General features: G+C 42.6%; 1 protein-coding gene and 1 long non-coding RNA gene across 3 annotated transcripts; one reads left to right on the forward strand and one right to left on the reverse strand.

Moving 5' to 3' along the window:
- The first annotated feature begins 3,054 nt into the window (after positions 1-3,054).
- On the forward strand, positions 3,055-4,472 carry LOC138920992 (uncharacterized). The gene is made up of 2 exons (XR_011433112.1): positions 3,055-3,321; positions 3,522-4,472. It is a non-coding gene; the product is annotated as an uncharacterized lncRNA (long non-coding RNA).
- Positions 3,847-23,662, reverse strand: LOC111770968 (zinc finger protein 705A-like). 2 transcript variants are annotated; one of them, XM_023630879.2, is made up of 6 exons: positions 23,566-23,662; positions 16,733-16,819; positions 15,294-15,420; positions 14,467-14,562; positions 13,895-13,976; positions 3,847-4,040 (listed from the first exon to the last, which is right to left on the reverse strand). In XM_023630879.2, coding segments are annotated over exons 2-6 (318 nt in total). In that variant the 5' UTR covers positions 16,745-16,819; positions 23,566-23,662; the 3' UTR covers positions 3,847-4,039. The 2 variants fall into 2 exon arrangements, with proteins under 2 accessions (XP_023486647.2, XP_023486650.2); XM_023630882.2 differs by having other exon boundaries at positions 3,849-4,040; positions 23,583-23,642.
- Between the last annotated feature and the right edge of the window lie 348 nt (positions 23,663-24,010).

The following is a 24,010-nucleotide window of genomic DNA, read 5'->3' on the forward strand; positions in this document are numbered from 1 at the left end:
CGAGCCAGCGCGCAGAGCGTTCCCGCCTCCACGTCTGAGCGGATCCAGGAGCAGCAACAATGATGAGGTCGGATACTCCCGCGATGCCCTGGTCACCGCCCTCCTTTCCGAGGGCCTTTGTGAAGTGCGGGCCTCGACCCGGAGGAAGCCTCCTCCCAGGGCTCCGGCCGCACCTGCGGGCTCCGCGGGGACGACCCCGTTACCCACACACAACCCCTCCACGGTCCTTTGATTCCTCGTTAGATGTTTTCGTTTGTTTGGAGACATTTCTGTAACAAGTAACGCCATTTATGAAGGGATTCACTTGTTTACTAAAACAGCAAACTAGCTTTTTTAAGAGAAGTAACCTGCCTGGGCCTCCCAAGCGACCCTGGCTCCTTAATCAGGGCAAAGTCCTAAAGGCGCCTCTGATGACACCGACGCCTCCTCCCCAGCCCGCGCCTCCCTCTGGACGACGAGCAAAGCCCCGTGCAGGCGGGGACCACTGAGGGTCAGTTAACTCCAGGATGTACTTATTTATTCCAACACGCACACCAGTATAGACTCATCCATATAGCTCGTATGTGAATATTATCATATTCATATATTATTTTTATATAGTATTATATTAAAGGTACATAACGCTTTTTTAATTTTATTTTTATCATTCTCTACCCTTTGTCAGCTGCTGAGATGCACTGGTACAGGCCGTTATTGTCATAGTCTTTGCCATTTACCATAAATCCTTTCACCACTCCTCCCTGATTCTTATTCCCCTGCCACCAGCCCGTGAGCCCATCCCTCCAGGAGCCCCCGGAAGATCTACTGCTCCTTCTGTGCCTGTCCTCACTCACTCTCCCCTCACTCTCCTCCTTCGCGGGGCGCCTGCGAGGGGCCACAGCTCCCGCGTCCTCTGTCTCCTCCTGGCTCCTCTCAGACCCTCAGGTGCTGGCGGGTGATACCAACGCGCAGCGCTCCCTGGAGCCCAAACCACAGGGTCTGCGCGCCCCCTGGTGGCCACGGGGGCCGCGTCAGGTATGTACACGTCGCTGACTCTATTAGGAATGATAATGATGGCAGAAATGAAGACAAACCACTTTAAAACACTTCTAGCCCTTGGGAGGTACCTTATTTATAGGGATATCTGTAAAATAGAAAGCCATTCATGGAATCTGATATATTTCTAATGAAATAAATAATATTTCATTAAGGAAATAATAAGCCAATAGAGCAATTTCTGTGACGGGGCAGGCAAGTGTCTTTGTTTTTATTTAGCAATATCCCTTGGTTATTTCTAAATTTCATAATGATAAGAATAATAAAAGAACAATAAAATTCCTTCCTTTGTTAACATCCTATATCCGGTCAGCCAATTTACCGAGAAGGATGTCAGCGAGATGTCCACAATAAAAACAGTTTCAAAATACTTTTAAACAGGTCACCCCCTGTGATTAAGAAATTCATATACTGATGGTAAAAACCATCCGCAAAGGCTTTACAGTGGCTGCATTTCTCGACATGGAAAATTATTGATTGGCTGTAGCTTAAAGCCTACATGGCTGTGATTGGTTGTCCCTAGGGTTCAATTTCATAACTTTGAGGCATTTGCAGGCTTAGATTTTGGTCTGCTTACATAGGACGGTAGGACATTACAGCCACCTCGGTCTAATGGCTTCCTTGTTTAATTAATTTAACAACTTCATTTATTCTTCCTATCAAAATCACAACCTGTGAAAGTCAATGTATGTGACTTCACTTTTCTATTGTCACTCGCCTAAAGGACTCAGGTGTTTCCTAACGCCTGTTGCATCAAGGGAGCTTGCTCATGGTTGTATTAAGTTTCCCCCAAGCATAGTTTAAAGTGATTTTTTTTCATGTGCCAATTTTCCCCCGGGAAACTAGTTTCCACCAAATTATATGTATTTGCAAGAAGACCCAGCTCTAGCCTCTGTCTGCATCATCTTCAGTGCTCGTGTCTGGGAATAATTCCTGAACCTCTCTGCTTTCTTTTCTTCTCCTAACAAGGAAGGGACAAGGATGAGCTCACCGGCCTTAATGTTATTTTAAAAGGGACACTATGTTCTTTAATAAAGTTCACTTTCTCCTTATATATGTTCATTCGAGTCGCTGTTCTTGGTTCCAGTTTGCCGTCGGTAATTGTCCAGATAACTGAGACACCTTCATGCTGAGCCAAAGCAGTGAGCTCTTGCCTTTGTGGTAGTGAAATAATAGGACTGGTTTCAAGGTGCAGAGTGACATATGGTGTCTCTAAAGGTTACACTCCATTTAGAGGATTATTTTTAATAAAAACAATCCATTTTAAATTATGCTTTTATTATTAAAATTCCCTTTTACTCAAATAGTAACAGAATTATTTGAAGATTTTCAAGAGTTGGAGAAAGAAAGACTCTAAAGAAGGTTAAAAATTAGAAGATAAATTAGATTATAGATTTTTTTAATCAGTTCTCATAGAATTTAAAAAATGTACTGTAAATATAAATGCAATCAAAGAATTTGGTTATTAACAGTGATCCTTAGTTTGTAGTTTGCTTTTTGTTTTTGTGAGTTAGTTGAGCATTGGGTCCCCCTAGCCCTCTGTGTCTTGCTCATGTCACTCCTCAGTCTTTTCCAGAACTATTTTGTAACCTCTCATAGATGGACATGGTCATATAAAAAGTTAAATCCAGTCATTTCATCTCCAGAACAAAAACACAGAAGAATTTTAAAGGAGAACATCTTCCCAGTGTTGCCATATAGCATCTTAAAACATTTTTTAAAGGCAGCTGCTCACATAAGAGCAATAAAACAAAACCGTTCTCCCAGCGCCCATCCCGTGAACTTGTGTGGGGAGCCTTGTTTCAAGGTTTCGCGGCATGTTCCTGGGGAGGCCGCGGACTGTTGTTTTCCACAAAGAGAATGAAAACCATTTTCCGTGTCATTGCTGCTTTAATAACCCTGTAAAATGTGGTTAGTTTACCAGCAAAGGGTCCAAGCAGAGTGGGCAGCCTCAGAGCTGTGGCACCGCAGGGGTCCTCACTGAGGGTGTCTTGTCTCCTCCTCTCAGCGGCCAGGTCCATCTTCCCTCAGCCCTGCAGCAGAGGCCGTGGAGGATGGGGGCGGGGCACCCTGAAGACTAGCTGATTTGTCAACTTACCAATGACACGTTAAGACTACTGGTCTAACAGATAATCTGCATTCTTGTTGTAGCACTTTCATTAATGTGCACGTGACCATCCCTGGCCCCTAGCTCTGCGTCCTCAGATCACAGATGGCAACCGACTTTTCCTACCCATGGTGGGTTCCATTACCTCGCAGTGCAGTGACACAGACAAATCCTCCCAGGTAAGAAAGCAGGTCCTCATATCCTTTGAGAATTTCCTCTGCAAGACATGTGTCAGATCTGGAGATTCTTAAATAAAGAAGATGTTGAGTGACAAGTAGAACTGTCTCTAAACTGGGTCTAGCGTTGCCCACTCAGAAAGGACGCCCCTCACGACGGTAGTCTCCCGTTATCCACTGCTCAGTGGCTCTCCTCCTTACAGGGCCCGGAACCCAGTCACGTCCCAGGAGTCAATGAGCCTGAACTGCAGTGGGGAGAACAGTCAACCAGTTCCCAGTCTCTTCCACATGGAAAAGCAGCCTCTGGGTGATAACTGCGCTCTACGCAGAAGATGAACGTCACTGTTAACATCTAAATTCAAGGGCATCCTTACTCAGTCTCTTAGCTCCTGAGGACAAATGGCACAGCTCTTCTCTGGGGAAAACAGCAGCCCAGAGAGACGTCACCACTGGCGACTCATGGTCACAGGCAGACGCAAGGGTTCCGAAAAGCACCCCTGGGCTGACGGAGGACTCTGCTTCATCTGCACCCTTTTCCACCATGTTTAATGAAGAGAATATTCTCAGGGATTTTCACATTTTAAAAATTGTTTTAATGAAAATATTGGAAGTCAAATATGACTGAGGTGAAAACAAGGTACGTTTCTTCCTGCAGCACCCAGGCGGTGAGAGCCTCAGACTCCAGAACAGCAGTTTCCGTGGCAGGTCGGCTGCAGTCCTGTCTGGAATTTGAAAGAAAACCAATGAGAAGATCTTGTTGGAAGCAAACTGTGCTAAAATGTCTAATATTAAAACAGAGGGATGACTTTAAATAACATAATTACAATATTGATGACAGGGTAATTAATGAAAACATTAACTTTAAATTATAATAGTCAACATAAATTTCAGTATCACTAACATTATTTATATAATTGTGCTTATACTATTGAGTTATGCAATAATTGTTAAAAGTAATTCTATTTTATTAATATGAACTTATGAAGTAGTATTAATATATTCTACTTTACATTACTAGGATTGTGTTGGAACTTGATAAAATACATAATGTCAACAAAATTGTAATGGAATGCTTGCTAAGTTTCTCAGTAATACTTACACAGAAGTTATGTGAGGTATTGTTAGGCCAAGAAATAAAGTGGTGTTTCTTAAAATGTTGGTGTTTTCAGGTTAACTATTTTTTTAAGACAATTTTTTTAGAGCAGTTTTAGGTTTACAACAAAACTGAGAGGAAGGTAACAGAGATTTCCCATACCTCCTGCCCCCACACATGCACAGCCTCCCCATTATCAACATTCCTCACCAGAAGGTACATCTTTACTAAGGGTGAACCCACACGGACACATCATGATCACCCAGGTTGCACGGTTTACCTGAGGGCTCACTCTTGCTGCTACATCCTGTGGATCTGGACAAATGGGTAATGACAGGTATCCATCATTCTAGTATCATACAGAGGTTTCACTGCCCAAAATCCTCTGTGCTGACTGGCTTTTTAAAAAGCGTATATTTGCAAAAGAATGAGTCACCTGAAGTTATAATTTTAATGTTCTTTCACTTTCCACATAATAAAATCGTTATTATTCATTTTATATTTATGAAGAGTTCCTAAGATTGGTTAATGTTCACATTTGAAGTAAGTGATTCACACTACGGCATACTTAAATAGATCATTTCTTGGTAAAGAGTACTTTATTTGAATATTCAAGTTACTGTCAACAAGACTAATAATCTGCAGCATTCATCCTGGGCCATAAAAATATTTGTTCTGTTAATACTATTGACTTTAAATTTCATAATAATTGGTTACATTTCAATGTATACTTTTCATTTTACATAATTTTTCAATTTCACTTGTTTGGAAAAGTTTCCCTGAACATTCATAGTTCTGTAGTGTGTGAATGAAGCCAGCGTGAAATGTTGCTAGATGACAGACCCTAAGATAGAGTTTAAAATAGACATTTTATTCTTTACATGCCGGGAACATAAGAATTCACATACTATCAGATGAATCAGCAATGGCCATCATACATAATTTAAGAGACACATTTATATTTTTCCATGACACTGGTTCTCTAAAAGAAGCTGTAACAGACTTCTAAAATCAACTTTTTTTTTTTTTAAAGATTTTATTTTTTCCTTTTTCTCCCCAAAGCCCCCCGGTACATAGTTGTATATTCTTCGTTGTGGGTCCTTCTAGTTGTGGCATGTGGGATGCCGCCTCAGCGTGGTTTGATGAGCAGTGCCATGTCCGCGTCCAGGATTCGAACCAATGAAACACTGGGCCGCCTGCAGTGGAGCGCGCAAACTTAACCACTCGGCCACGGGGCCAGCCCCATAAAATCAACTTTTAATATACACTTGAAATATGATAATTGAGATTTAATAGTGGCAATAACAAAATAGTATCATGTTCCAGCATTCTGCTATAGGGGTCATTCAATAGCATTTAGTAATTACTCCCATCTTTCCTTGTTATTTTTCTCCTTAATCAAATTAAGAAGCTAGGGGCTGGCCCCGTGGCAGAGGGGTTAAGTCCGCATGCTCCACTTCGGCGGCCCAGGGTTCAGATCCTGGGTGCGGACATGACACCACTCATTAGGCCATGTTGAGGCGGCGTCCCACATGCCACAACTAGAAGGACCCACAACTAAAATATACAACTATGTACTGGGGGGATTTGGGGAGAAAGAAGCAGAAAAAAAAACTGAAAAGCTAAAGAAGTAAGTTTGGGAAATAGAATTAGGTTTGGCCTTCTGAAGGAGAAAATTACCACTGATCCCCAAGAAGCAGGAATAAAAATAACTTCATGAGGATAAACTGTAAACCCCTGAGACCATTCTCTCTAGGGGATTCAGCCCACTGAGCTCAGGTGAGTGACTCGTGTCAGCGTGGCACCCGGAGCAGCGGAGTGGATGTGCCCACACGCACACCTGCACAGGCGCCCTGCTCTGTTGGGTCCAGTGTGCACAGTGCCATTTCCTTGTGTTACAGCCTGTACAGTTTACACATTTATTTTCAGACTAAAAGGCAAAGATTTTTTTTGTTTTTATTTCAACTGGTTTTTCACTGCCATCAATGTCCCATAAAAAATTATTTTCATGGTAGAAATTTCTATTTTTTATCAATTCATTTATTTTTTATTGAGATGTAGTTGACATATAACATTACATTAGTTCCAGGTATACCATATGATTCGATATTTGTATACACTGCGAAATGATCACCACAATAAGTCTATTTAACATCCATCACCATACAGTTAAAATTTTTTTTTTCTTGTGATGAGAAATGTTAAGATCTCCTCTTTTAGCAACTTTCAAATATACAACACAGCATTTTTAACTATAGTCACCATGCTGTATATTACAGCCCAGGACTTATTTATTTTATAACTGGTAGTTTCTCCTATTATTTGGAATGTTCCCAAATATGACCAAGGGTAGTCACTCTAGCACATGAACGTGGGGTCACAGCTCACCCTCTCCAAGCTGGCATCTGGCAGTGAGGGGGGCTCAATACCCATCAGCCCTAAATCCTGCAGGGCTGGCATTTAAGCAGTTTCTGGGGCTGAGCTGGTTGCAATGCGTACGGGAGTGGGCTGGGAGCAGAGCCGGCAGTTTCAGAGGAAACCGACATCTGGTCCTGATGCAAGGACAGGTGAGGAACCAACATCAGGAGAGCCTCCTTCAGTCAGGCTCACTGTGGCTCCGTTATTTTCTATCAGGTTTTTATTTCCTTCTGTTTTTCCCCCAGACCTAGAATCCAGTACAGACACCTTGAATGCTCCAGCTCATCTTCTGCCCCTACTTCTCTCTGAATTGTATGAGAGGAGAAAAGACCACAAGCTGGCGAGGGACCCGCAGCTGGGTCACGGTTCTCCCGGTGAACAGATCCCATTCCAGAGAACATCAACATCACTCAAGGCCATTATAAGACCATGAGGGATAAAGACAAAAGCAGTTCCACCCCATTATCACGTCTGGACACAGACAAAATGCAGACATTATCCAAGCCACAAAATACCAACCGCCCCCTCCTAGCCTATGTGAGTGACTGCTGCCTCTTTACAAATTGTGGCTGTGGTCCTGCTCCAGTCAGACCTCCTTAGAGACACGACACCATAAGACAAGTCAGAGAATTATCCTGCTTCCTGACAGCAAACAATCTGGATGAGATCCAGCTTCTTTCAACCCACCCCTAAAATCAACTAACAAAAGTGCAAGTCCTATAAGGTCCTTCTGGCACCTTCTTACTGAAATGTCTGAAGTCCCACTGTGAAATCCGTCTCTTGATGAAAAGAGCACTAAATCCAATTGTTCAATTACAGGCATGTTCCTGACAGTCTTTAGCTGGAGGTCACGGACAGGTGTATTATACAAAATATGAAGGTATGCATGTGTATAAAGACAGATAGAATTTTACTCTATAAACCTGAATATGAATTCTCAACTTTTCAACATAATTTCAAATACAGGTCAATAAACTGTGCTGAAAGCCCCAGTGAGGACTGACTCATAGACCGACACACACGTACCACACGCTGGTTGGAGGCGGCAGGTTCCTGTGGAGCCAGGACACACTGGTGGTTGTGCACATGTGTGTGAGTGGTGGGAAGGGACTGTGGGACAGGGAAGAGAATATGCCACGATTCCTTGGAGCCCTGGCGTGACTGGAGCAAAGAGAAGCTGATTGTGGCTGTTGTCTGTCCCTCTGCTCCCCGTCCTCTGAGGCCCTGGTCAGGGAGGCAGGTGAAAATGCATCACTGTGTTGGGAGATTGAGGAAACTGGGCTCTTCTGGGGCTGTGGACCCTGCTCAGGGGTCTTCACTCCCCATCCACAGGCTCTGTTAGGTCCTCTGCCTGACCTCAAGTCAGCAGCAATCCAACTGCACCCACGGAGTCGGGATGGGGTTCTAATGTGGACAGGAAAGGGAACCCTGAGGCGGAAGCTCCTGGTTGAGGTGACAGATGGTCAGTGAGGCACATTTGTATCAAACCGTCACACAGACTCTGCTGGTGCCCATAATATATTTCTGCAGAATTAGAAGCGCACCTTCCACAAGAAACCAGCGGTTAAGTGTGTTGTGACTGTCCCTACACCTGGTAGCAAATCACATAAAAGACGCCAACGCTTTGAACTTTTTCCTCCCAAATCCCAGTCCTCGTGACATCATGGTCCTTCCTCTCTGGTGCTGGGTCCCACCACTGCCAAGATCCAAAGGCAAGGGGCCAATGAGAGGGGCTCAGGGCTTCTCCTCTATTTAACTAATTTCTTCTAATTTCTGAGGAGGAACCCCTAACCACCTGGAGCAAAGTGAGAAACAATGGCTTCAAGAACGAGAGAACTAAGTCTTCAGGGAGCTACTGGAACACGCTCCTAAAATCAGGAGGGAGGCCTGGATGCAGACAGGTCCAACACTGTTGCCTTGAGACTCCTGGGCCTCAAGTCCACGGGGAACCTCAGGACTCCACTGCTTATTATTGCAGCCAAGGGGACTTCTTGAATCCTGTCTGACTCTCTCATCTTTGACATCTCTCCCATTACTGGGCATTTCTCCACTGCCAGGTTTCTAGTTCTTTAGTGGGTGTCATCTTCTTTTTCAATTAATATACAATTCACATGCCATAAAATTCACCTTTAAACTGTGAAATTCAGTGTTCAAGGTTGTTTCTCTCTCTCTCTTTTTTTTTTTTGGTATATTCACTGGCTGTGCGACCATCCACACTAATTACAGAACACTTTTATCACCCCAAAATTAATCCCCGCATCCACTGTCAGTCAGTCCCCATTGCCCCCTCCCCCCAGTCGCCGGAAATCATGAATCCATTTTCTGTCTCTGTAGACTCGCCTACTCTGGAGATTTCATAGAACCTGAATCACACAATATGTATTTTTGTGCCTGCCATCTTTCACTTAATACAACGCTTTCAAGGGTCATCAATACAGGATCCTATTTAACACTTCATTCTTTTTTAATAGCTGAATAATATTTCATTGTATGAATATGGAACATTTTGTTAATTCACTCATCATTTCATGGACACCTGGATTGTTTCCAATTTTTGGCTATTATGAAAAATGCTACTAAGAACACTCATGCATACATTTTTGGGTGAACACATATTTTCATTTATGGATACATCAGGAGAAATGGAATTGCTGAATGTATGGTAACTCAATGTTTACCTTTTTGAGGGACTGCCAAACTGCTGTCCAAAATAGCTGCACCATTTTACATTCCTAACTGTAGTGAACAAGAGTTCCCCTTTTCCACATTCTCTCAGACGCTTACCATCTACCGTCATCCTAGTGGCGATGAAGTGGCACCACACTGTAGTTCTGATTTGAATCTCCCTAATGACTAATGATTTTGAGTATCTTTTTGGTCATTGTTATATCTTACTTGGGTAAGTATCTATTCAAAATTTTTCCCCATTTTTAATTTAGATTTTTAAAAATTTTTTAGTTGTAGGAATCCTTCACGTATTCTGGATACTACACTTCAGATATATGATTGCAGTTACATTCTCCCATTGTGTGGGCTGTCTTTCAACTTTCTTGAGTGTCCTTTGAAGCACAAACATTTTTATCTTGATGAAGCCCAGTTTACCAATATTTTTCTTTGGTTGCATGTGCTTTTAATGTCATATCTAAGAAACCATTGTCTAATTCAAGGACACAAATATTTAAGTCTTTGTTTTCTTCTAAGAGCTTTGTAATACTAGCTCTTATATTTAGATATTTTATCCATTTGACATTTATTTTTTTGTATATGATGTTAGGTAGATGTACATTTTCTTTCCTTTGCATGTGGATGCCCAGTTGTTCCAGTATCATTTTGTCGAAAAGTCCATTGTATCTCCCATTGAATCTTCTTAGCACCATCAACCATAAATTGACCATGAATATGAGGATTTGTTTCTGAACTCTCAATTCTATTCCATTAATCTGTAAGTCTATTCTCATGCCAGTACCACCGAGTCTTGATTATGTAGCTTTGTAGTAAGATCTGAAACTAGAAATGTGAGTACTCAATTTATTTTTCCTTTCAAGGTGGTTTTATTTATTCTGGGTCCTTGCATTTTCTCATGAATTTTATGGTCAGCTTGTTAATCTCCCCAAAAATGTCACCTGGGGTTTTGATCAGGATTACACTGAATCTGTAGATCAACTTGAGAGTATTGTCATCTTAATATTAAGTCTCCCAATCGATAATCACTTTTCTTTATTCAGGGCATTTAGGTATTTCCTTTTTTAGGGCATCTTTCACTTGTCTCAAAATATTTTGTAGTTTTTAATGTACAAATCTGCCTGTTATGTTAGAAATATTAAGCATTTTATTCTTTTTGTGTTATCGTAAATGCTATTGTTTAATTTCCCATTGTCCATGATTCAATCTTGGGTCACATATTGCTTTTAGTTGTCATATCTTGCTAGTTTCCTGTGTTACAGGAGAGTTTTTGTCTGTCTTTCACGAAATCATCATTTTTGTACAGTATGATACAATTCCAGTTGCTTTCTGGAATTCCTCCAAATGGTGTTTCTTTCTGTTTTCTTATGATGAGATTTAGTTCCTGTTGGGGTGGGTTTTTTGTATTTTTTCAGGAACACTACACAATGATGTTTGCTCTTTCTCAGTGATTTGCATTAGGAGCCACGTGATGTCACTGTTTTTCATTATCATGTCAATTTTTTCCACTGATGGTGAAAACTCGAATTACACGCTTAAAGTGGCGTTTGCCTAATACCTTCACTGCTGACCTTTTTCACTATGGTAGTTTCAAATGGTGAGTTTCCCTAGCATTCCTTTTGCATATTTAGTTGCTATTCTACTGTCAGGGAGTGTGTTTCATTTCCCTCCTCACATGAAGGCATGTATGCGTGTGTGTATGAATATGGTAATTTACTCACAGTAGATCCCTCAGACTATATTATTCAATGTGCTGAAATGCACTATTGTCATTTTTCATTTTGATGATAAATTTGTCCCAAATATGGCCATGGCAGCCCCTTCATTCTGCCTCCTTTTTCCTTTTCACCTGCCCCCCCACCCTTTTTTGTGAGTATTTCCTTACTTTCCAGCAAAGGATACTTTAGACACAACTTCCACTACCCACCCCCCAAACAGCAATCTTGTCTGTGCCTGCCTCAATCTACCCTTTCTCCCTGGAAGCCTGGTTCCCATTATTGAGGGATGAAATTTAAAAGCCAAGATTTGAGTGGTATTTGCCACTGTGACTGAGGTGTCATGGCTTTTAGGCCCATTCAGTAGACAGGGTTAGGAAGAAGACATATACACACATGTCTACACACACCACACACACTTCCTGTGCCTCCCCTGCTCAGGTCATTTCCAGTGGCTTGGCCTCTCCACGACCTGGAGCCTACCTCCAGATGCCCCCTTCTGAAGTCTCATTAAGTGACTTGCCTCCTTATGCCTCTCCCTCCTCTCTCTTTTGTCAACCCCTGAGGTCACCGAATGCTCCCTTCAATCTGTCCCTGCTCCAGTGATGCCTTGTGCCTCAGATGTCAGCCGTGTCCCTGGGCACAGTTCCCCCCTGACCCACTTGTACTCACTTCTCCCTCTGCTGGTGTTCTTCCCACCCCAACTCAGCACCAGTCTCCTGGCCTCCCACCCCCTCTCCCTTCTCCCCGACCTGTTCAAGACAGGAATGATGCTGGCAGTGCAGACGGAAGAAGGTGGACGGGTTTGACATTTCAAGGAAAGGAGTAATATTTTAACATAGGATTTATTTACAAACAATGTGTTTATTCTTCCATGCCTGTATTATTTTTACCACATATAACCTTTTTAAACACAACTCTAATAGTTAAATCACATTATGTGGTATTACGATGTTTCAGTTTATTTAGGTTATTTAATGATTGACCCAAGTATCTGTAATTATGTTTAGAGCTTAATTAAAATATTAATTGAACAACCTATTAGACTTTTGAGGAAGAAATTTTACTGTGTATATGATTACAAGTAGTAATCTATTGAAATAATCTAATCTATTTTTATTACTTGTTACAAATGCTTCACTAATCATTCCCAGATCACAGCAAAAACATACATTTTCATCTTACATTGTTCATAATAGGTCATTTGGCAAAATTCTGAATATTTGGATGAAGTGCAGGTTAAAGGATGCTCCACAGAATTTGTTTTGTAGTCTCCACTGTAGACTTTGCTCACGTTACTTTAAAGGACAGATTATAAATTCAGGCATTTCCACACTGACTGCAGACACAATTTCTCCCCTGTGTGACTCCTCTGGTGTATATTCACATTAGAGCTGAGGATGAAGATGGCTTTTCGTTACATTTATAATGTCGGTTCTCTCACATCAACTAAGGTCAGAGAATGGACTGAAGGATTTTCCATTCAATGTGACTGTTTTCTTTAAGTAAAGGGTAAGACATGTGTCTGGAATTCTGGCCACATTCATTTCATATATAGTGTTCCTCTCTAGTGTGAACTCTCTCATGCTGTCTGTGGTTTCTCTCCAGTGTGAATTCTCTTATGTTGACTAAAGGACGAAGGATGAGAGAATGCTTTTCCACATTTATTAAACATGCAGGATTCCTCTCCCATGTCACTCCTTTTGTGTGAATGTAAGTTAGCATCTTGGCTGAAGAGTTTCCCACATTCATCACATTTATAGGGTTTCTCTCCAGTGTGTGTTCTCTGGTGTATACAAAGCTGAGTGCTCGTATGAAATTCTTTCCCACACTCACTACATTTATAGGGTTTGTCCCCTGTGTGAGTTCTTTGGTATGAATGCAAATTACTGCTCTGGCTGAAGTGTTTCCACATTCATTACATTTATAAAGTTTCTCTCCCATGTAACTTCTTTGGTTTGAATATAAGTTAGCATTTTGGCTGAAGCATTTCCCATATTCATTACATTTACAGGGTTTTTCTGCAGTATGTGTCCTGTTGTGTATAGAAAGCTGAGTGCTCTGCTGGAATTCTTTCCCACACTCATCACATTTATAGGGTTTTTTCCCCATGTGATTTAACACATGCTGAGTCACTGTGAATCTATAAGTGAAAACTTCCCCACACTCATTACATTCATAGGCATCCTCTCCAGGGTGAAATCTCTGCTGATCGAAGGAGACGACAGGCTGTTAAAGAATTCTCACCTACATTCATTTACTCTTTCTCTACACATGACTTCTAATTTGATCATGCAGTGAATACTCCCTGTTAAAATCTTCCCCACATTACTTACATATGCAAAGTATCCTATTTTCAAAAATGCAAAGAGATTTCTCCTTTCATAACATCTCAACTGCAGAGCTATCAGATTTATTTTAAAGATTTCATTAGTTTCAAACATTAGATGTAAGCACCATGTTTATGTCATTGTCCTTTTGTAAGAACTGAGGTTTTGGTTTGAGCACACGTTAATATTTTCCCTAAATTTAAATGGCCCCAAACCTTTTGCTGGACAGCATTTACTCCCAAGTGAAATTACGGTCATGTGATTGTGCTGCATTCTACGATCTTTCAGGTCCCATGTCTTTAATGTGGAGAAGGAGGGTTTCTTCCCCTGAAACTTACCACTGACGTGCATTAGATGGGTCCTTCTTGCAGGTATCTTGTACAGATGTCGTTTCTTCTTTTATAAGGCCATTTTTCCTGTCTAAAATAATGTAAAACATATAAATTGCTAGTGTGGCATAAGAGGGAGAAAACTGTTGAACACGTGCCAGGCCTGTGTGGATACGTTTCCAACCCTGCCCCTTACACAGGAAAAGGATGGGAAGAGGAGGAAGACATCACTGAATAGAACACATGCCAGGAAAATGAACATGAGAATGTATTTTCAGGATTGAAATAAGATAAAAAATACAATCAAGATTGGTCATCAGTAAGGTAAATAGAAACAGTGTCAAAGAGAAGTGAACAGGACAAAGCACACAGGTGAAGCTTTATCTCCAAGGAGATGGGACTGTTCCTTTTCTGAGGGCAAGAGGAAGAACAGGCCCAGGAAGAGAGCAATGGCCCCAGTGGCCTCGACCACTTTTCTGAAAATATAAGTCACTCCAGGAAATGTGTGGCTGACATTTCCCAGGTCCTGCTCTCTCAGTGTCAGATCTTCCTGGTAATGAACACAGGAGCCTGGAGCTCACCTGGACTCAGGCCTTGAGGAAATCCTTTTTCTTCCCTCCACAGCTCCTTCCCTTGCTCCAGCTCAGAAATCACATCTGATTTGCGGAGTTCATACCCTGTTTGCAGGGCAAAACGGTACATTAGTTCTGGATTCTGTGCTGAGAACCATGCATGTTCTTTAATTTTAGGGTAGAATGTTGAGGAACAGCAAGGTGACCACTGAAGGACAGCCTGGAGAAGAGCACCCTGAACAGTCACAATATTGAAGGTCCTTCAGCAGGGCAGAAAGAACAACATGGCACGTGACAACATGGGGACACTTTCTTGCTGCTGACGTGCAGGCCCAAAGTCAAAGACAGAGTGAAGAATCCTCAGGGTTATCACCATAGGAGAAATTAAATGTTTCCACAGTAGGCTGAACTTCATTTAAAAAAAATTCAAAACACAGAAATGCCACCAAAACAATCTAATATCTATTTGGAAATAGATAACTGGTATAATTTTCATGAATAAATTTTTAACTACCATGTACGTGTATAGAGCAGAAGAGTTATTTAGTAAATATTTAATACTTTCATTCATTCGTTTAAAGATATTCATTGAATTCCCAGCACAGTCCTGGGTGTTAGAGATGAAGAAGCAAGACAGACATGGAAGAGTGGTCAGGAAAACTCTTTTTTTCTGGTGACAAAACAGGTATAAGTAAATAAAGGAATAAATTAAAAAATTACCGCCAAGTGGTTGTAATAACCATGACAAGATCCGAATGAGGACTGAGAGGGGAGGGGGCATGTGGGAGCTGTTCTGGATTCTTGTGGAGTAAACAAATCTTTGTCGACACACTCACCCACAGAGACCAGATGACTGATGTTCTCCAGCATCACGTCTCTGTACAGCTTTCGCTGGGATGGGTCCAGCAGCGCCCACTCTTCCTGGGTGAAGTCTATGGCTATGTCCTTGAAGGTCACTGGTTCCTAAAACACCATGGAAACTTCGATTCAGCCAGGACGTTCCTGCCAAGGGCCACAGGAGTATGCTGGACAAGATAGTGCTGGGGATGGCTGCCGCACACATGGAAAGCTCAAACCTGTTTGGGGTTCGAGTCAATGTTTCTCTGTGCTGACACGTCACGTCTCTTTCACACGTGTTCACAGAGATGTAAACAAACTCTGAAAACATAACCTCATTATGAACGGTTATCTCATGAGGTGTGGTGGGAAACAGCCTGGCCACAGCAATGCACACCCTTCTGCAGCACTGAACAGGCCTCCTGCAGAATTCGGATAAGCAGCTGGGGCCTCTCTCATCTCTGCATCACTCACATGTTCATGATGAGCCATAAGACATGCAGCTCAGAAGCAAACCTCAGGGGGCCCAGAGACCACTGTGCATGAGGAATGTCCTAGCTGACACTCCTGCACTAAGGCTTTGCATTCAGTTTCCTCTGGGACCTCCAGCACTGGGTGTCGTTACCTCTCCTGTATCATCACCCTCTCTATATGCTCATGGATAACAGAAGCTTCTCAACTGAACCTGATCTTTCCAGTCCTTCAAATATTGCTACAGGACCTCAGGATTTATCCAATTATACTCCTCCTCCTCAAGGCACAGCCAAAGTTAAAAAAGCAATACTCACCAGACATTTCTTTCCATTTCCAAATTTGAACAAAGTTTAATTACAAAGAGGGAAACTGGGTTGTTGGGGACAACAGTGGTAAGGAGAAGTTTTTCTTCTTTTAACTTATTAAAACGTTCAAGTATATTCTATAACCATTTTAGTAAGTTTAAAATTGGGGAAGTAAATAAATGAATCCTCATTGCTCTCCTGCTCCCGGACCCCCACCTCAATGCTGCCCGGCCCTCCTCTGCAGCATCCGAAACACTGGATGGTCTGACCTCACCTGAAGACACACCTCCCTCTCTTGAGGACCGTGGACTTCTGCTCTTACTCATCTCTATCACCCATGCTCACCACCTGCCTAAGTCCACTGCAGACACCAACAGGGTCAACAAGTGAGTTATTTACCAATTAAGGCCATGGGACGGATGAGAAGAAATGACTTTTCGCCTTTTCTGCAAGGACATCCTTAAGGACATGGGAATTGCAATAAAGTAGTGTAAATACTGGTAGGGGGTTATTTCTTGATCAGTCTCTGAGTCCTGATGAAATGTGACTGGCACTAATATTTCATGGAGGCACACGGGAGATCCAGGCCAGGAAGAGAAATCTGCTCATCCCCTTGAAAAACACGTATCGATTCACGAGAAAGCACGAGTCCTACTCACCTGTTGTTGCATTCTCTGCAGCTCAGTTGCCCCCTGTCTTCCTGTGTATTCTCACCAAGAGACAGTCCCACAAATAAGCAGGAAAAGCTGAGGAAAGAGAGAGAATCCACGAGACTCTTATCTTTTCCAGCATTCCTAGATATGCCCATCTTGAGTCTGCAAACCTTCACACTGCAGTGACCCCCTATAGTCAACCCACACGTTCCTGCAGAGTGAACAAGGACAAATGGGGGAGAGGGGCTCTCCTCTCCGAGGGTCAAGAATAAGAAGCCTTTGGCTGTTGATGCTCACGAAGAATATATTAATATCCCCATTCTAGAGATAACAAAAGTACAGGGCTTTATAGTTTAATTAGATCTGGTATTCAGAAGTATTATTTAATTCCATCCTTGGCACCAAATCCTAGGAGAACCTGACTCCTGTCACATGGAGATTCTTATATTTCTTATATCCATAATCCAGGTACCATTCTTGAATTTCTGATTTTATAATTCTGGGTGAGGTCCATGAGCATTGTTTTCCAGCATCCATCTTGGCTCATTATTGCCCCATACTCACTCTCCTGTACTCTGTCCTAACCCTAAGGGTACACTTGCCCTCAGTCATCTTGGCTCCTCCAAATGTGGGATTCAGGCAAGGTTAGTGACTCAACCCCAGCTGTATACCTCACGGCCTTGCACATGTGGCCAAGCAACTTTGAAATCTCTTTAATTTGGGCTGGAACAATTCAAAGACCCATCCTTTGCTCAAGTGTTCAGCGACTCATCACAAAGTCTAGCACATACAACCCCTTGCACAGGAAAGCAGCAGGCGTGTGAATGTCATAACCCTACTGTTGGGATGCACAACCCTCGTAGGACAGATAAGCTCATAAAATACACAATGAAGGGGTTTAGCTTTGGAGCAAATTTATTGACTCCTTGGGATATGGCAGTGAAACGGTGTCCGGAGTTCTAGTTATTTTTATCAACAAGATTATCTTTGCATTTCATAGTTTAACTGTATGAAAGAATTTGTCAACTCTAAAGTGTACTATCGAAAACAATGTGTATAACTAAATGTGCTGCATCACCAAACACTGATCGTGTATCAAGAACAGGATATGATTAAAACGCTTTGACCCTGAGGGCCTGGAAAGAGAAAAATTCCTGCTAGCATTAACTGAGACTCTGTGAGTAGAATTTACGTATATATGTTTACAGACACACATCGCATTTAATACTCACAATAGGCCTGCCTTCGTGGATTAATTACACATTTAACATGTGAGGTGCACTAGGTTCAGAAAGCTAATTTATATGACAAAAATGTATGGAGAGAAGTTGACAGGGCTGGAATTTAAGATGACCTCTGCCTGTGTCAAGTCCCTAAACGTGCTCATGTTGAGGGCAGACACCAGAACCAGGTTTAACCTGTTTATGTCGCCTGACAGATCCATGACCAGAGCTCCCCCATCACAAACTTGTCCTTCCAGCCTGTCCACACAGTCACTCCCCACGCCCAGGTTCTCCTGCTACATGGGAGCCTCCAGTTCACTGACCCAAATTTCCAAAAGCAGCCCCCACCTCTCCTCACTTTTTGAGCAGTGTAACACACACTCACTTCAACGTGTACACACCAAGACCAACAATTCTCACGCCCTTAGAGCTTCCCTGCATCGGCTGATAGACGTCCCGACCCCAGGAGACTACGCACACCTCCCCTCCCATGGCTGCACCGATTAAAGCACAGGATGAGGTGTTGATCCAGTCCAATCACAGCGTCACTAATCTCCCAAAGGCTTTTTCTAAATATCTGGCATCCTGCTATGGCTTAGTAATAAAATCATTCCGCCATGCCCCATGGATATGTCAACATTCCCTTGCTTTCAAATCTCACAAATCCGCACCTTTCTCCTCACTCTACAAAAATGGCTTCACTTCCTACTGCAGAGATGAACTAGATAATTTGAAGAATTACTTCAGCTCATTAGCATGAAGTCTGCAGTTACGCCTGCATTCCAGCCCGTCAGTGGATCCTCTCCTGTAAAAACTGACAAGTCATCTCTATTCCTAACTAAATCCAGCTTCTCCAACTGTATCTGGTTCTCCCCATCCCTTCAAATATTCTATCTTATTGATGACAACTGAATTTCCTTTACCAGCAACCACGTCACCACTTCCCCATCCAGCCCCTTAAACTCGTTTAATCTTTCCATTCTTGAAACAAAACCCTCCTCTAACCAATTTACAGCTAGTTCCTGCCACAGGACCTTTTCCCCTTCAAAGTGACCCTGAAAAAACAGCACGTATTTCATTACAATTTCCTCTCACTCCCTAGCTCTGACTTATAAAACTAATGATCTCCACGTTAATAAATCTTGATAAAATCACAGATATTCCCTCATAATGGAATTTGATGAGTGTTCTCAGCCTTTTACTTGCAACCAAAGCAGTTTTGGCACAACATCTCCTTTCGGGAACTTTCTTTTTCCCAGTCTTCTCTGACAGCTAAGATTCCTAACTGTCTTTAAAATATTCTAGTCGCTCCTTCCAGGCGTCCTCCTCAAACAACGCTGGTGGAATATCTGGAGGTTCACCCCCACCCCTTTTCTCTCCTCTTACAATATGCTCCCTTGGAAACCCCACAACATCCCTTCACTGGCTTCAATTTCTTCCACTGTTATCTCTAAACTCTTATCTAAACACTCATATGGAGATTCATTTCTGAGCTATAATCTCCACTTTTATGTATCATAGGCAGATAAAATGAAATATATTTCAAAATGAAGCCATTAACTCTTTTGCAAATAAAAAATCCTTCCCCTCTAGTCTCCAAAATCAGACAATGGTTCCACTAGACATCACGGGTTATAATCTTTGACACCACTTTTCAGAACAACGCAATTGAGCATTGCTGTTATCTCATCCTCCATTTCCACCTGACTATCTCCCCACAGAGGACCACTCCATACTCCTTAGCTCTCAGTCTGAGATTAAATGCCATTTCTTCCGAGATCCCTTCTTTAAATTACTACCTAAGTGAGCCTCTCCTTCTCAACTGGTTGTCTTGAGTAGGGCCCTACTTTTCCTTCATGTTACTCATCTAATTTCTCACTTTGCAGTTACGTGTTTGTTCTTTTCTTCCTTACCAAGACTAACCACAGAAAAATCATCTGCTTCTAGAATCATAAGGCAAGTTTCTCTTTGACTAAGATTTATGAATTATGAATAAAAAGGAATTCCACCCACACAATCACCTAGCCTGGCCTCAAATGACAGACTACAAATTGCTGCAATCAGATTAAATAATCATCATCATAACTGAAGTTCACTGACAAAATAAAGAAGGATGCATGTGACTGGGGAAAGTGTCTCCAGTACTCAGTAAAACCTAAGCAGGTGGAAAGCTTGTGATACTGTGTGGTTAGCAAGTTTGCTATCACCACACTTCTGAGCTCGGAGCTTCCTTCTCTCTAGAATCAGACATACATTTCTTTTTGGACTCACTCTGATGTAGTTGATAACTTCAGCACATTTACAATGCAATGGACAGATCCTGCTTACCTTGGATGTCAATCAAGATATATCTAGGGACTGGCCCCGTGGCCGAGTGGTTAAGTTCGAGAGCTCCACAGCAGGCGGCCCAGTGTTTCGTTGGTTCGAATCCTGGGCACGGACATGGCACTGCTCATCAAACCACGTTGAGGCAGCGTCCCACATGCCACAACTAGAAGGACCCACAATGAAGAATATAAAACTATGTACCGGGGGGCTTTGGGGAGAAAAAGGAAAAAATAACATCTTAAAAAAAAATATATCTAATCAAGGAATAACTAGTTTAACAAAAAAATTTCTAAGTAAATTATTTAGATCCAATTAGGAAAAATGGAGTGATTCCTTAAATCCTGTTCGTTTTCTAAACCATGCAAAAGTTTGAATACTTTGTAAGTTTTGGCCTGTTCTGGCAAACTCTGCAGGAAATTTATAGCAAGATGATCAGTCTTTTTTAAATTTTTTGGTGAGGAAGACTGGCTCTGAGCTAACATCTGTGGCAATCTTCCTCTATTTTCTATGTGGGACGCTGCCACAGTATGGCTAGATAAGCAGTGTGGAGGCCTGCACCAAGGACCCATACCTGCAAACCCTGGGCCATGGAAGCAGAGTCTGTGAACTTAATCACTCCACCACTGAGCCGTCCCTAATCTTTATTTTTAAGTGAGTCTAAGCTATCAAGACAGTCTCAGGCTGTTGGCTTCAATGTGGCAATTCTACTTTGGGTATTTATGTGAAGGAAATGAAAACACTAACTCAAAAAATATATATGTGCCGCCATGTTCATTGTTACATTATTTACAATAGCCAAGACATCAAAGCAACCTCAGTGTCCATCAGTGGATGAAGAGATAAAGAAAATGAGACATATATGTACATATATATATGTACATATATATATATAAAATATATCAGCATTATTCAGCCATAAAAAAGAGGGACATTCTGACATTTGTAAAAACAAGGATGGTTCGTCGGGGCATTATGCTAAATGAAATAAGTCAGACAGACAAAGACAAATACCATATGATCATCTAAAAAAACCATAAAAACTAAAACTGAACTCATAGATAGAAGGACAGATTGGTGTTTTCCAGAGGTGGAGGGGTGGGCAAGTTGCGTGAAGGGAGTCAAAAGGTACAAACTTCTGGTCATAAAATAAGTAAGTCATGTGGTTGTAATGCACAGCATGGTGACTTTAGTTAATAATACTGTATTGCATATTTGAAAGTTAAGAGAGTAGATCTTGAAAGTTCGAATCACAAGAAAAAAATTTATAACTGTGTGGTGACGGATGTTAACTAAACTTACTGTGGTGATCATTTCACAATAGATACAAATATCTAATCACTATGTTGTATACATGAAATTAATATGTTATATGGCAATTATATCTCAATAAAAATTAATCTATTATATAAATGCTAGCAAAAACAAAATCTGAGAGGAAGGCAAAAAATGGGTTCTATCCGTGGCTCAGCTCTAACTAGTTCTTGGCCTTGGTTAACTTCCTACACCCAGAGTGACGCCTTGTTTTTCCCTTACAGATCAGAACAGGCCATTATTGCAAGGCTGTAAAGCCCCCTTTTCACCTGAAAAGCCGTACTGTGGACCTGTCTCGGCTGTCATTGGCCCCTGGGCACCGATTCTTCCCGATGCTCTGGGCTCAGGAGGGTACACAGCTGGTCCGTACACTGTTGTGAGAACTGGTTCAATTCCCTAAGCTGCTCTTGACTAACACCTTCCCATCTCCATCCCCCACTGACCGCCACTCCACATGAGGTTAACCTGGTCAAACTCACATTTAAAAGTAAAACAAATTATTGTCTTTATACTGCACCCCTGAACCAACAGGTCAGAGCTTGTTGTGAATTTGTTAAAAAACATTTCAGATAGAAACACAGTGGTGACACGTGAAATTAAAAAAAAATGTGGCCCTAGAGAAGGAGAGATGTTTCTTCTGCCACGTATGACACATTCAAGAATCAGAACATTCTGAGGGTTCTGGAGTGCACATATTTGAACACAATGGAAGAGAAAGCCAACCCTGCCTGAGCCTCTCCAAGGATTTTTAGCTATGTCCTGAGGACTGTGAATCCTACTATGAAGTTTATAAATATCACACCTCCCAGAATAATTGAGCCACAATTTACAACTGATTTAAGTGTAACTAGAGTGTGTTTTAACTGATTTTTTTAAAAAAATAAAATTTAGAATTGTGTCTCAAGATATCTCACAATAAAGAACTGATTCTGAAGCAATGTTAAACTATATATTTTCATTCTGAGTACAAGCTTTTGTTTCAAAATCAGTATTTTTCTGACCCTCTCCTTTTCATAAAAATTTAACAAACTTGGGAGTGTCCTGGATTTACGTTTGTGTGTGCGAGGAAGCCTGGCCCTGAGCGAGCATCCCTGCCATCTCTCGGTTTTCCGCGGGATGCCGCCACCGCGTGGCTTGAGGAGCAGGTGCCGAGTCTGCAAGGGGCGGGAACCCAGCGCCCCGCGGGGCTGAGGCGGAGGCAGGAACAGAACCACGTGCCGGGAGGCCCCAGATTTAGCATTTTCACACCGTCTGTCCCAGCGAGGTCCTGCAGAAAACGTTTCAGTAGCTGAAATTAACTTCAAATTGTCTAAGTCTGTCACTGGGCCACGAGCCAACGTCACCCACGCTAACACTTCAATCTGAGAACAACAGACACGGAGCAGCACTTGGGTCAATACAGCAGAGATAAGGCCACTTCCTTTAGAGCCAGGAAGGTGAAATTATGATGAATTGTGGTTTGGATTAAATAAAATATTGACATTTACAATACTGTGAATTTCAATACACCTGCTTTTCCGTTTTTCAGTACTTTTTCAGCTCCTCTGGCTTTAGGAAACATTACCCTCTAGAAGGAACAGCAGCACGTGCGGAGTCGCGAACGTTCTCCCGCCGCCCGGGGACCGGCCCTTCCCGCGGCCCCGGTTCCCTCCACTGAATGTCGGACATTTCGTGCGCTCCCTTCTCCATGCGGTTCCCTCTCTGTGAATCTGCATCGAGATTCCTGCCCAGAAGCGATCCTGAATCCGTACAAAGTGCCCCCCGCGCCCTGATGTCGCCCCGCCGGGACCCAGGGAAGGGACTTGCGGAGAAGCCTTGTCGAGATGGCGCAGGAGCAGGAGGAGGAGGAGGGGGAAGAAGACGCGGGACAGCGCAGAAGATGAAAGGGGCTGCTCGACGGCCAAGAGAAAAATCCGGGAGACCCTGCAGCCAAGCTCCCTGCTCAGCGGCCCGGCCCTCAACCAGGATTTTACTCACTGTGGACGCGACCCCACCTCGTCCGGAGCCGTGAACGAAGCCCGGTCCTCCCAGTGCACGCGGCCACGAGGTCCAGGGCGCAGTGCGCATGCGCTCCCCGGGCCAGTCAGAAAAGGCGTGTCCGCGCGCCCCCTGTCGGTGATCTGGGAGCAGTGCAGGGCGCTCAGAGCTCGCTGTTCCCCGGCGCATGCGAGCCCCAGACAGGTGGTCTCTCGGTTGGAGAGGGGCAAGTGAGGGGAGATGGCTCGGATGACCCAGGTGGTAAGGGATTGGAGTTGGAGACACTGGTATGAACCATTAAGCTATGTTTACCTTCATATGAATGAGGATTATTCCTTGTAGAAATGCATCCATGTCTATATCTATGTATTCATCAATGGATCGATTGATAGATAGATACCACTGAGGTGTAGTACACAGGTTAGGGTACACATAAATTTCCTCC

Source organism: Equus caballus, chromosome 27, assembly GCF_041296265.1.
Source record: "Equus caballus isolate H_3958 breed thoroughbred chromosome 27, TB-T2T, whole genome shotgun sequence".
Classification (NCBI taxonomy): domain Eukaryota; kingdom Metazoa; phylum Chordata; class Mammalia; order Perissodactyla; family Equidae; genus Equus; species Equus caballus.

Coding starts and splice junctions, on each gene's coding strand:
- LOC111770968 (XM_023630879.2), bottom strand. Junction 14,563..15,293: donor CAGTCATCTGGTCTCTGTGG/GTGAGTGTGTCG, acceptor CCCTGCAAACAG/GGTATGAACTCCGCAAATCA. Junction 13,977..14,466: donor TCCTCAAGGCCTGAGTCCAG/GTGAGCTCCAGG, acceptor ACATTATTTTAG/ACAGGAAAAATGGCCTTATA.